The sequence below is a fragment of the Arachis hypogaea genome, chromosome 19 (assembly GCF_003086295.3).
Source record: "Arachis hypogaea cultivar Tifrunner chromosome 19, arahy.Tifrunner.gnm2.J5K5, whole genome shotgun sequence".
Classification (NCBI taxonomy): Eukaryota; Viridiplantae; Streptophyta; class Magnoliopsida; order Fabales; family Fabaceae; genus Arachis; species Arachis hypogaea.
The window spans coordinates 134,500,214-134,514,901 of NC_092054.1; the positions used below are offsets into that span (position 1 = coordinate 134,500,214).

General features: G+C 34.0%; 1 protein-coding gene and 1 non-coding gene across 2 annotated transcripts; one reads left to right on the top strand and one right to left on the bottom strand.

The window, feature by feature from the left end:
- Positions 1-5,289: 5,289 nt before the first annotated feature.
- LOC112777185 (subtilisin-like protease SBT3) lies at positions 5,290-8,107 on the top strand. Its single transcript, XM_025821488.2, has 2 exons — positions 5,290-6,075; positions 6,146-8,107. Exons 1-2 carry the CDS (start codon positions 5,495-5,497, stop codon positions 7,860-7,862), a joined length of 2,298 nt encoding a protein of 765 aa, XP_025677273.1. The 5' UTR covers positions 5,290-5,494; the 3' UTR covers positions 7,863-8,107.
- A 5,433-nt stretch (positions 8,108-13,540) lies between these two features.
- LOC112781081 (small nucleolar RNA R71) lies at positions 13,541-13,647 on the bottom strand. The gene has a single exon (XR_003191877.1). It is a non-coding gene; the product is annotated as a small nucleolar RNA R71 (small nucleolar RNA).
- Positions 13,648-14,688: the final 1,041 nt, after the last annotated feature.

A 14,688-nucleotide genomic window follows, 5' to 3' on the forward strand; every position in this document is an offset into this window, starting at 1 on the left:
AAATCATCAAAATTAATAAAATTTAATTCTATTGTTGGAAACTTCACAATTTCACCATGAAGATACACTAACTCACCACTAGATGTTCTTGCAAAGTTGCCCCATGATGGAAAACCAAAGCAACAAATACATCAACCAATTGCAATATTCTTCAAAAAAAAATGAATATTTAATCCATATTTTTTAATCGAAAATCTCTAAACATTATTATATTTCACGCTAACCCCACAAAAGCAGCTCCACCAACAAAGCTTGATTGCTACTACTTCACAGAACAACAATGGCGAAATGACGATGATCATGCATTGTTTTTTCTTGGAGGAAAATTGTGCGTCTGTGTGTGTCTTTTGGTATACTAGGGTTTAATGTAATTATGTGTGTAATGGACATCGTTGGTATTATGTATCGTTAGGGACGAAACAAAATATTCATCCCTCCAAAACGATGTTGTTTTGGATAATGGAGTCCTAGTTGTCCCATTGACTTTTTAGAATGGACCACGACAGTTTTGTAATGGACACGTAAGTGACACATGGACACCCAGTCTGCAACATCAATTAACTCGGTTAGGTTTGGCCAAAAAAATTACACGGAAGACTCTGTATGTCACGCATTTCAAATAATGAGAAATGATTTTGTATTTTCTAATCTTGAGAGACACATTTATCTTAAAAAAAATACAGGAACTTATATGCTTTTTTCTTTTTTATAAAAATTGCGTAAGAAATAAACAACAATCACACAAATAAAATTTTTAAGTTAATCCTTCATACTCCAACTTTTGGTTTCTCCACCAAATTCAAAGCCTTCTCTTATTTTTCTTAGAGTAACTGATTTGTTGGTTATTTTCGAATTTATTTCATTGCTTGCCTGTCGAATGGGAACACTATAATATATAAAGTAACAACCTTAAAATAATAATAGAATCTAGAAAATTTAAATAAGTTTTTGGTATTTATAATTTTTGTATAAATTTTGGAAATTAGTGAAACTAACCCTAATATCATCTCTTATACAAAATGGATACTTATGCTTTAGCCTAGTATCATCTCTTATATAGAATGGATACTTATGCTTGAAACTAAACATATGGAATTGATTTATGCATGGGATTATGATAGGACCAAATTCATATTTTCCTTTTTTAATAAAGAAGAGAACCAAGCCACAAGAAAATTTTAATTTGATGAAAGTAATAAGCAGCCAATTTTGAATCTTATTTAGCCCAATAATGAATATCAACATAAATCACAATTTCGTTTTCATCTATTTATTTCGAAGGGTCCCTCTTAATAGGAACTTGATATATATGGATATCCGATGCTTTTGTTTTGAATATAACTGCTAGAGGTATATTGTTTTGTTAGGAAGACTTTATAAACAAACTATAAAAGTTAAGAGAACAAAATTTCGTATTTTTTAGACTTTTCTTCTATTTATTACTGCAAAAAGAAAATGAAAGAATTTGTTATCACAAGGCAGTCTTTTTTTTTTTGGTAGAGGAGAAAGAAAATACAAATATGTTAGGACAATAGAGATAGATAAAATCTATGCGCACTACCTTCGTATTTTAAGTGGACAAAAATTACATTAAATAAAAAACTATTTTGTATACCAATTTCTAAAGCTAAAGTGAGTTAAATCATCTCGTAAACTAATTTAATAAACTAATTTTGTGAGTTTGCCAGCCAAGTTTTGAGTCTGAATTTCTGTTCATATATTAAATTAAATTAGTCAACATTTTTTTTTTGGATTTTTCATAGTATTTTTAACGGATTAAAATTTTATTTAAAAATTTATCGTTAATTAATGAGTTATTATTTGTATAAGATAAAATTTGAATTTTTGATACTTATTTAAATAAATAAATAAGTTAATCATTTGACTAATTTAAATTAGTTAAATAAATTATTTAATTTATGAACTAATTTAATATATATATATATATATATATATATATATATATTACTTTTTCTAAATATAAATTATAATTTATATATAATTATAGATGATGTTAATATTATTTGAACAGTGATGAATTTTAATGAGTTGAACTTGGAATAGTGTAACTCAATTAAGCTTACTTCCTGTTAATCTCATTATTTTCTCATTCCTTAAATATATTTGTATTTTTTTAGAGGAGTGTTACCAATCAGTAAATTTTGTGATTTATAATTATTAATTAGTCATTATTAAAATTTTTAATAGTGTGAAATTTTATTTATTAGTGTGAGATTATTCATTTTTCTTTTACTGGTTAAAAAAGTATTGGCTCCTAAATTTTTTTTCTTTTTATGTGAAGCAATAAATATGTTCTTATTAAAGACTCCTTGTTCCAATATTTGAGCTAGAAACATAATAGTAGTAATTTCCTATATCCATAAAATCGAACTCATCAAGCTCAGTGGTTAAAATGAAGGAATATCTACCACATTGAACCACCACGGTCATGTATGTGTTACATTGTTGGAATGTTCTCCAAACATAGCCGACCTTATGGATGGGTAATTCACTAATTCCTTAGCAATTATGCAATTGAGATGGATTTTTTTTCTCCCCTACTTATTTTTATCTCATGTCAACCATGAAAAATCATCGGAAGAAAAAGGGTGAACCCATCTGAAGGAATTGGCCCACTCCTGGAAATTTCTACCATCCTGGTGGCACTCTTGTTTGTTAGCAACTAGCTAGCCGGTGGTGCGTGCCTTTCAACCTCTGCTGACATTGACAAATAGTCAAATATTAAAAGACGTTTGCTATGACCAAAAAAAAAAAAAAAAGACATTTGCAACAAAAATTAAAATTAAAAACTAAAAGAAAAAGAAGAAAGAAAGAAAAGTTAATTTCTAAAGATTTTGAGGTCCCTTTACTCATTATGCATAACATCGAATAAATTCGGTATTCACCTTATCAATATCTCAAATCAATGATGGATTCTACTCAACGTCTCAACCCTTTGTGAGACTATTATTCTCTTGTTTTGTTCTCTAAAGTAGAGTAAGACATTGATTTCTCAAAAAGATCAACTCTTTTAATTTCGTATTTTTTTATCTTCTTGTAGATTCTCGTATTTTTTTTAATCTCGTATTTTTTTAAGATCAACTCTTTAAAATTGACTGTAAATATTTGTTAGAATATAATTAGGATCAATTAGGATCGATTAGAATTATTTAGTATATCTGAATATTTATTATAGAATATTACGTTTTTATTATTACGATTCTCTTAGCACCTATAAATATATTTTTATATTGTATCATTTTAGACAATTTGAATAGACAACTTAAATACACTCAATAATACACAAATTTCTTTCTCCAGTTTAGTCTCTTGTTTCTAACATGGTATCAGAGTCGTGGTATTCTCCTTGAGGATATGTTGTTTTCCTTACAGTGAAATCACCGTAGTTTTTGTATTTTTTTTTTCTATGTCATTCTTCTTTCCTTTTTGTCATTCCTTTGATGCTTTTTCACCTTACTGACTAGCCTATTTTCTTTGTCTTATATTTTTTTGAGTCGAATTATCAAACACCATTGTCATCCGCTGCTTACCTATTCTCATGAAGAAATCATAAAGTTTTCACTCTCTTTTGGCAGTTCCGCCTGCGTTCTCTCGTGGCAGTTCCGTTTGTGTTCTCTCGTGGCAGTTTCGTTTGCGTTTTCTCGTGGCAGTTTCGTCTATGTTTCCTTGTGGCAGTTCCATCTGCGCTTCCTTCAGACAAGCGGCAATTCCGTCTGCGCTTCCTTCCGACAGTTCTGCCTACACCCGTTTTATCAATTTATGCAGTTTTTTTTCTTTTTATTTCGTTGTTTTAAATATGTTTCAAACTCAAGTTGAGGGGGATGTTAGAATATAATTAGGATCAATTACGATCCATTAGAATTATTTAGTATATCTGAATATTTATTATAGAATATTACGTCTTTATTATTACGATTCTCTTAGCACCTATAAATATCCTTTTATATTGTATCATTCTAGACAACTTAAATAGATAACTTGAATACACTTAATAATACACAAATTCCTTCCTCAAGTTTAGTCTCTTATTTCTAACAATATTAAAATGGTCTCTGAAATTTTAGTTATATTAATTATGTTTTTAAGATTAATAAAAATATATTATAATATTTTCTAAATCACTTTTATTAAATTTAGGATATAAATAATGCAATTAAAATTTTAAAAACTATTTAAATATATATGATTAATTTCAAAAACAGCTTTGAAACTTAACTCAAAAGAAGGAATTACTAGGGGTGTGCATGACTCGGCCCAGTCCGAAGACCCGGCCCAACCCCGAACATTTTAGGGGTTATTTTGGTGTGATTTTACTGGGTCTAGAGCTAGGTAAGGGTCTCAAAAATAGATCTGGTCATTATTTCGGGTCGGGTCTGGGTCATGGTTCGAGTCACCCGAAGTCAGCCCGGTGGCCCGGTCATCATACACAATTAATATTTTGTATTATTAATGATGGATGATTGCTATTCTTATGTGGAATTTAAGTATTGTAAACCTTAATATTTTGTGTTATTAGTTATTATAAGACTATAAGTTAATGTTTTATGTTTAAAATGCATAAGATTTTAGACTAATGCATAATATTGTGTTATTTATATTGATTTAAATATTTGGTGTTATTAAACAATATTAGTATTGTTTATGGTTATGCTTTAATTTTAGAGAAGAGTTGGTTCTTGTTATATTTTTCTAAGTAAATTTTACCATGTCAAATAATGGTTGGAGTCTTGGAAATTTGGATATTTTCACATGCTAGCTTATAAGAAGGTATCAAGATAATGTAATGTTAACGGCCCAGTTTTCACCCAATTTTTACCCGGTATAATCGTGGCCCGAAAGTGCATAGGTTTCATCGGGTCTAGGACCGGGTTCGGGTCTAATAAATAGGTCCAGTATATATTTCGAGCCGAATCTAGGTCACATCAAACCCGATTTCACCCGGCCATGCACACTCCTAAGAATTACTGCTATTCCATTTTTAAATTCAGCTGCGGATACACAGGTAAAAATGTTGACAGATACGAAGTTACCAAGCCTAAAATTAATTAATTAAATTAATTGACTCAATCAAATACTGAACAGTAGTAATGTTGGTAACATCAAATTGAATTGAACTAGAACTTTTAAGTTTTAAGTTGTTCTCACCGTCCCTTAACCTTTTTGGTTTGGTTTTTAACTCTACTTCCAATCATATATAATTTAGATCTTAAGAAATGGACCACTTAATACCAATAAATAATATATACTTGTTAATTATTGTTGGCCCTAGACTTTTCCTTAATATTATTATTCTGATTTTCGTTGCAATTATTATATATGTCAGCATCAATCACATGCTATACAAACAAAGGCACAAGAAGCGAGCTAAGCAATATATGTCTATATAAGCTCGTTCACGTTCCTAAGCTAAAATTATAATCACTGTTTTCGAGTATAGATGCTTAATTAGAGAGCTGAAAAACCAATCAATATAATGGAGCATCACAAATTGATTTTACTTATGACTGTTCCATGGCTTCTTCTATTCACTACTGCTCAAAGCTCCAAAACATACATAGTTCACATGGACAAGTCCCTAATGCCTCAGGTCTATGCTAGTCACAGTGATTGGTATGAGTCAACCATTCGTTATTCCATAAAGCTATCAACAATTTCTGATCATTTGACAACCAATAGTAATAATAATAATAATAATTTGGTTTACACCTATGATGAAGCCATGCATGGATTCACTGCAGTGCTATCTTTAGATGAACTTGAGGCAATAAAGAACACTCATGGCTTCGTGGCGGCTTATCCGGATAGGTTTGTCACCGTAGACACAACTCACACTTTTGAGTATCTCTCCCTTGACCCATCCTATGGCCTTTGGAAAGCTTCCAATCTCGGCGACGGCGCCATTGTCGGCGTGATTGACTCCGGCGTGTGGCCGGAGAGCGAGAGCTTCAAAGACGATGGAATGACTAAAAACATCCCATCCAAATGGAGAGGAACATGCGAGCTAGGACAAGATTTCAACGCCTCAAATTGCAATTTAAAGCTTATCGGAGCCAGGTAATATTTATTAATCCAAATTCAACAGTTAGTTAGTGTAGTTACCGTTGATGAAATAAATATTCCGTAGGTACTTCAACAAGGGTGTGATCGCTGCGAATCCTAACATCACAATTTCAATGAACTCGGCCCGAGACACAATGGGGCATGGCACCCACACGTCATCCACCGTCGGAGGGAACTACGTCGGTGGCGCCTCTTTCTTCGGTTATGCAGAAGGGGTGGCAAGAGGCATTGCGCCGCGGGCGAGGCTGGCCATGTACAAGGTCCTTTGGGATGAGGGCCGACTGGCGTCGGACGTTTTGGCCGGCATGGACCAAGCAATTTCTGATGGTGTCGATATAATTTCCATCTCCATGGGCTTTGACAATGTCACTCTCTACGAGGACCCCATCGCCATAGCTTCCTTTGCTGCAATGGAGAAAGGGGTTCTTGTTTCTTCGTCCGCGGGAAACGCTGGCCCGGACCTCGGCACTTTGCACAACGGAATTCCTTGGGTCCTCACCGTCGCCGCCGGCACCATAGACCGAACTTTTGGAAGCTTGGAACTGGGAAATGGCATAACCGTAATTGGTTGGACTCTGTTCCCAGCAAATGCAGTTGTCTATGACTTCAATCTTGTTTATAACAGAACAATATCTTCATGCGATTCAGCCCAGAAGTTGTCACAAATGGACACAGAATTTGTCATTGTTATCTGTGATAACTTAAAATCTGTGTCCGTCATAGACCAACTAAGGGCTACCACCAAAGCCAGTGTTGGTGGCGCCATCTTTATTTCCGAGGATCCGGTACTAATAGAAGTAGTATCCGTCCCGGTTCCGAGCATTGTGATCAACCCAAAGGATGCTCCACGTATCATCAAGTATGCAAAAAGGGATCCTATGGCCACTGCCAGCATCAAATTCCAACAAACATTTGTTGGAACTAAGCCGGCACCAGCTGCTGCCTTTTACACCTCAAGGGGCCCTTCTCCGAGCTACCCCGGAGTCTTGAAGCCTGATGTAATGGCGCCAGGGTCTCGAGTTCTAGCGGCTTTTATTCCTAATGCCCCAGCCGCTAGAATCGGGGAAAATGTGTACCTACCAAGTGCCTACAAGTTACTCTCAGGTACTTCAATGGCTTGCCCCCATGCTTCTGGAGTCGCGGCTTTACTTAAAGCGGCGCACCCTGAATGGAGCCCTGCGGCGATAAGGTCCGCCATGGTGACAACCGCAAACCCATTGGACAACACTAAACATCCAATTGGGGACAATGGAAATCTAGGCCAAGATGCTTCACCTCTTGTAATGGGAGCAGGTCAAATTGATCCCAATAAAGCTCTTGATCCAGGTTTGGTATATGATGCGTCTCCACAAGACTATGTTAATCTTCTTTGTGCAATGGGATATACACATAAGCAAATCTTGACCATTACAAGATCAAAATCCTATACTTGTGCTAACCCATCTTTGGATCTTAACTACCCTTCATTTATAGCATTGTATAACAAAAAATCAAGGACAATGGTGAAGAAATTTAGGAGGACAGTGACCAATGTTGGTGATCATGGTGAGGCTACCTATAAAGCTGTTGTGACACATCCTAGGGGTTCTGTTGTTACAGTGTCACCTATGACACTACTATTTGGTCACAAGAATGAGAATCAAAGCTACGTTGTTACAATAAATTACACGAGGAACAAGAAGGAAAATGTGTCGTTTGGAGAGCTTATTTGGGTGGAAGAGGGTGGTGGTGCACATAGGGTTAGGAGCCCCATTGTCGTGGCACCAAGTGGTATTGTTTAAGAGCTGTTGTTTGCAAGTTTCTCCATGTGGAAATATCACAACTACCACAAATAAACAAGACAAAATCTGTAATAATCATAGTTAAATCTATTTTCTTTTTGTCAAATAATTCTATATAAGGTGATTACTAGTTAAGATGTGGTGATTTACTTATTTGACACAAAAAATTTGTGTGACATATTTTGTGTATTTGCTTGAAATTTATTAATCATCATCACTTCAAATAGGAGCCATATTTTATTCTATAATAATGGATTTTTTTTTAATTAAGTACACAAAGTAATTATCTGTTTTAGCTTCTTAATAAAAACATTATTGGTATGTAATTTGGTACCAATATTTATTTTTATTATATCCATGTTAGTTGTTCTCTAGGACGAAAACGACAGTTCATACTTCATATATAGCTGTTGTGTAAAATCATTCAGAAAATAATTAATGAATATGAACAAACACTTGGGTATCAATGATTCAATTTTATTTGTTGACTCCATGAAATAAACAAGTGTAACACACTAACACGTATCTTCATGGTTGTTTAGTAGTCTTAATTTCATTGATCCAAAAGCTACAAATTAAAGTAGCTGTCCCGTCAGATATCTTCATAGTATATGGATGTGTGTGGACATGAATATAGTACTTTTCTATTAATGTATCTTAAGTAGATTTTTTTGGTATTTCTTTTAGGGAAAAATATTAAATTAGTCCCTACGTTTGAGCGCAGTACAAAAATAAAGTTGATCTGAAGAATAAATATAAATTTCAGAGACACAAAATCAACAATAAATATATTAATATATTTATTTATCATTTTTCTTATGATTTAATAAAATATTTTCTATAGAACTTAAGAAGAATAATAATTCAATCACTACTATATATATACATCAAGCAAGAAAGCATGAGTTTGAAGGTGAGATTGATGCTGAGACTTCTATTTTGGTGTGAACACATACATATTTTCTCTTGCTCGTCCATTAGCACATTACTTTTCTCGAGCAAGATAGACTATATGTTTTGACGGGAATATAGGAAGTATATATATAATGGCCAATTCTATGGTACCTATAAGTTGGTGTTTAAATTTTATCTAATTTATTTTTTTTAGTAAATTTTAATTTTTTAAAAATTATTTATTATTATATTTTTTAAATTAAATATTATTTTTAACCTTTTTTAATAAATAGGTATCACGGGATCAAATAATGTCACCTCAAAGACTCAAACGAAATGAAAAGATATGGAAAGATAGGAAGTACATATTCAGTTTCTATTGTTCAATAAAGGTGGGATAAATTTTCGAAACCCCATGTGCAAAACACCGCTAAAAAAAATGGTGGATGGAAAATGAGAGATTGTATTATGAATTCAATCCAATTATTTGGTTCTACATTTTTAAAATTGTTTCTTGATGCAATTCATTTTGTTAAAGTTAGTTTAGTTTCAAGCTAATTAAAGAATTTTATACGTTTATTATTAGTAGTGATCACTTCAAAAAGTAATTATCTTATCAAAAATGTTAAATAAAATCAACTTTAAATTTATAAATTGAAAAGACAATTATTTTTTGATAAAGTATTTTCTGTTCAACATCTAAAATAAATAAATAGTGAGATTTGTGTACTATTTTTTTTTAAAGGGGGAGTGATTTTTTTCTTTTTTTTTTTGAGTCGATTGGATCTTGACTCGTGCATGCCTTTTTATTAGCTGGTAAGACGCTAAAATGAAGAAAGGTTAAGGAAATGATTTGATGAAGCATCCAAAACCTTAGATAAAGTGTATATATAAGTTGATCTCAAACGATTGGAGGTTGACCTTCAAGCATGTGTATTAAGACTGGCAATACAGTGAATCGGGATTAACCTTCAGAGTGGGTTGGTAACTTGACCTACAGCAGCTCGGGTTGGGTTCGGATTGAGTTCAGGTCTCCGCCAAATTTTACCTTTCTAACCTGTACTCTGAATAATATAATGTGTATGTTCTGTCAAGATTTGATCTCAATCTTGATGACAAATATTTGATTGTGTTTAAATTAACTAACTCTCTATTTCAAGTATTGCAGCTTCGAATATTGAGGAATCATGATCAAAAGCAAAATAACAAGTATCAAGCCTTTATTGTGTACCAGATCAAGCATAACAAAAGATAATAATGTTGCACTTGTTATCAAGCAAAACAAGAAGAATTTTCTCTTTAATGTCATCAGTCTTAGCCATGATATGAGCAATGACTACCACAACAAAATAAAGAAGAAAAAATTCTCTACATTTAGAACTGATCAACATTCCAACATATGAAGATTTTGTCTAAGGAAGGAAGCAAGAAAATAGATTACATACGTAGTCTTAAAACTTAAGTGTTTTCTTTTTTTTTTTGTTTTTAAGTGTCCTCTATTTCTCTATTGTCTAGTTTGATTTTACATCGAGAATAGTAAAAGGCAAAAAGAGCTAGATTATACAAAAGCCTTATTTGATTATGTTTGAGTTTCTATTTGAAGGTATTTATTAGGTTAGAGTTCACATGATTGCCCTTTCTCTAAGTTATGTATGCACTTAGAGGTGTTTTAAGCTAGGTGTAGCTTAGGTGCGAGAAAAGTAGTTTGACTTTTGAATTGGTGATTGTAATCAAGGTTGATTATAGTAGAAATTTCATCATAATTTGTGGTGAAGACTAGATATAGATCACATTGCATTTAATAGCAAAACTAGGATATATCGTAGTGTCATTCTCTTTGTGCTTTTTATATTTTGCATATTCATGACGAGATAAAATTGGAAATAATCTCCTGTTTTATTTTGTCCTGCATAATTAATAACAGTACCTAAATTGTATTTTCTTGATTCAACCCTACCTTCTCAAGTCATTAGGAACCTTTAATTGGCATTAGAGTTTAGGCTCAAGGGGTAAGCTTAACAGCTTGGAGTAAACGATCCATAGCGGCTAACGTTGTGTTGTACACTTTGACGGAAGGATAATCTAACAATAGGCCATTGATACATGAGCATCTTTAGTTATTTTTCTTTATCATTCATTTGAATAAAGTTAGTGATTTTCTCATTATAATTGAGATTCTTGTAACTTAATTGATTTTATGTGGAGTTATTTTGAGCTTTGATATGTTTAGGAGATTATTAAAAGATTTTAAGCAAGGCCAAAGAAAAAGAAAAACAAGCAGAGAAGCCCCAATGAAGTGCAACACCTTCAAAGAGAATTTGTAAATGCTGTCAATCCTGACCTCTTTTCAAGCGAGCATAACTTGAGTTAAAGAAGGTCTAAATGAGGCAGTTTCAGTCGTGTTAGAAAGCAAACATTCAGAGTTTCAAAACGGTATGCATATGTCTATAATGGACGTTCAGTTTAAGCCACGCACGACCAACATCTTTCATATCGTAAAAACATCGCAAAGGGCATGGCGTGCCACGCCCAAAACAGGCGTGTAACGCCTTTGAAGAGGGCCAAGGAATAGCGTGGCATGCCTAAACTCCAAGTGCCATGTTGAACCAACTTCCAGAGAACCATTCAAGCCTAAAGACACCTCTAGGGACTAATAGAAGATGGCGTGCCACGCCCAAACTCCAAGTCCCACTCCAAGCAAGAGGCTACCTCCCAAGCACAAAGACGTGCCACGCCCAAGCTGCCCAAATGCCACACCAAGCTCAGTCCTCAACCTTCACACGAAGGCATGCCACGCCAAGTTCAGTCCTTAACCTCCATATGAAGGCGTGCCATGCCTTCGTCCCCTCTCCAAGAGTAGGCGTGCCACGCCAACTCCACCAAGTGGCATGCTGGGCCAAAGACCTAGAAGCCTCCAAGAAAGCTACCACAAGGGCATGTCATGCCAACTCCACCAAGTACCACGCCAAGACCAACTCAAGTCATCAAGTGCCACGCTATTCCCTCCATTTACACGCCCATGCTTTCATCCCTTGGGCCAAGTTCCATTGACCACCCAAGTGTCATGCCACTTCATCCAAGTCCAAGACCAATTGCAATACCCATGATTTTATTGAATACCAAACATTTTAAATAATGGCCAAGCTTTGAATTTCAATTACAAGGAGAAGATCATCTTTTAGTTTAGAAAGATTTGATTAGATTAGATTTTATTTTATTTGATTTGTTTTGAATTTGAGTTTTAGGTCTTAGCTTAGGATTTAAATGAGTGTGGGAAATTTAACTGAATAGACAACACACATCACACCAAGCAATTCATCTTTGTTTTACATTCACCATGAGTAACTAATTCTCCATTGTGAAGGCTAGGAGCTCTGTTTATCTTTTTATGGATTATTATTCTAAGTGTTTATTTTATTGAGGTTTATGTTTTGATCTATTTCATAATTGAGTTTTCATTCTTCATCCCTAAGGATTAAAATTGTTGGAAAATATTCTAACTCCGTTTTGGATTCTAATATTACTTTGGAAATTTTAATATTGGAATTAGTTTGGAAACTCTTTCTCATGACTTTTTAAGTTGACTAGGAATAGCGTTTTAAAAAAATGTGCGACTTTATAAATTCTCATAATTTTCAATTGGTTTAGAATTAACTTGAATAAGTGACATATAATTTAACCTAGGATCACTCTTGAATTTTATGTGAATATAAATCAGAATTGTGCTTAACCTCTTTTCTTGAATAATTGACTAAGGAATTAGCGGTTAATTAAATTAAGAGAAATTGAATTGTCGAGGAATTGGAATTTGATTATTTATGATTTATTGTGAATTGATCTTTGCACGCCTCAAAATAAATAAAGCATAAGGATTGTTTTCCTAGAGAGTGAACATCTCTAAAACCTTAACATCCTCATCATTATTTTTTTCATCACTTTGCTATTCTATTGCTTCTGTTAAAAGTTGATTCATCTATTTTCAATTGTCTAATTAGTAGCTTTCAACTAATCATTGTTGTTTCGATTCTTTAATCCTCGTGGGAACGATATCCACTCACCGTGGTATTACTTGATACGATTCGGTGCACTTGCCGAGTTGAGTTTTACACCATCAAGTTTTTGGCACCGTTGCCAGGAATTAATTGAGATTGACAACAAACTATTTAGTTGTTTCTCTAAATTAGACCTTTTTAATCTTTCCTTTCTACTCATCGAAAATTTTTTTCATTGTGACGTTGGAAATTTTTACCTTTCAAGTTTGGTGTTATTTGTGTTTTTGCATGTAGGGCAACAAAGACAAAAAACTTCTCCAATTTGATCCAGATATTGAGAGAATTCTCCATTGATTGAGGAAGAAATCAAGAGCTCAACAAGAAGTAGAGGAACCTAAAATCATCGCAGTTAAAGAGAATAATCCAAGGAAGAATCTTAATGATTTTGTTACCCCCACTAGTGATAGTTGTGAAAATAGCATAGTGAGGCCTAATGTTCAAGCAAACAACTTTGAATTGAAGCCCTCACTCATTCAATTGGTGCAACAAAATTAATTTAGTGGTAGTCCTCAAGAAGATTTGAACTTGCACATATCTAGCTTCCTATTGATATGTGATATAGTCAAGAGTAACGAAGTTTCTCCCTAAGCCATCAAGCTAAGACTCTTCCCATTCTCTCTAAGGGATAGAGCCAAACAGTGGCTCCAAACTGAACCCTTGGATACCATAGCAACCTGGGAGGATTTGGTTAATAAATTCTTAACCAAATTCTTTCCACCATAAAAGTTAGCCAAGTTGAGGCATGACATCCAAACCTTCACCCAAAAGAAAGGAGAATCTCTCTATGAAGTTTGAGAAAGATACAAGGAGATATTGAGAAAGTGCCCTCATAATATGTTTTCCGATTGGTTACAACTTTAAATATTCTATGATAGAATCTCCCATGCCTCAAGGACATTTCTTGACTCATCAGCAGGGGGTTCTTTACATAGAAAGACAACTGAGGAAGCATTGTAATTAATTGATATAGTGGCCAACAATTAATACATGTACTCAACTGAAAGAGCAATGAAAATTGGGGTAATGGAGTTGAGCACCATGGATTCACTTTTGGCACAAAACAAGAAGATAATGTCTCAAAAAATCTCCTCACTCACAATAATTTAGACACATGTAAGTATCCACAGTGGAAACACAATTTGTTGTCTATAACTTATGTAGAGGAGCTCACAAGGATGAAGAGTGTGGTTTATTCAAGGAAGAGCAAGCATCCATAGAACAAGTCAATTACATGGAGAACTTCTCAAGGCCACCACATAATGACCCCTTCTCAAAGGTATATAATTCAGAATGGAAGAATCACCCCAATTTTGGTTGGAAAAATCAAGAATCAAAGAATCTCAATACACCTCATCATCAACAATCTCCTCCTATGCAACCACAAATTCACCAAAGGCTTTCTTCTCCTGAGAATGCCATAGAGAAGCTGTCTGGTTTCACATCCACTTTAGCTTAATCAACTTCCACCTTCATGCAACAAACTAAGAGCTTCATGAATGAAACAAGAGCCAAATTCAAGAACCAAGATGCTTCTATTAGAAATTTGGAGGTGCAAGTGGGCCAAATTGCTAAGCAATTAGCAAAACCCACTAACACATTCCCAAGTGACATTGAGTTCAATCCAAGAGAAGAATGCAAGATCATTAGCTTGAGAAGTGGAAGAGTGATTGTCATGAAGAATAAAGAGCAAGCTGAGGCACCCTTAGAAGTAGAGGAAGAGAAGGAAAAGGAGAAGGACCATGCACAACCCAATGCTCCAAAAGAGAAGGAGATAGTGAAGCAATATGAGCCTAGAGTTCCATTCACCCAAAGGGTCAAGGAGGAGAACAAAGAAAATCAATACTCCAAAATCTTAGAGGTGTTTAGGAAACTCCAAATCA

Bases quoted from the DNA above. Each gene is read 5' to 3' on its own strand.
- LOC112777185 (XM_025821488.2), top strand. From the start codon at position 5,495: ATGGAGCATCACAAATTGATTTTACTTATGACTGTTCCATGGCTTCTT. The intron at 6,076-6,145 runs GTAATATTTATT...AATATTCCGTAG, and splicing joins TTAAAGCTTATCGGAGCCAG to GTACTTCAACAAGGGTGTGA.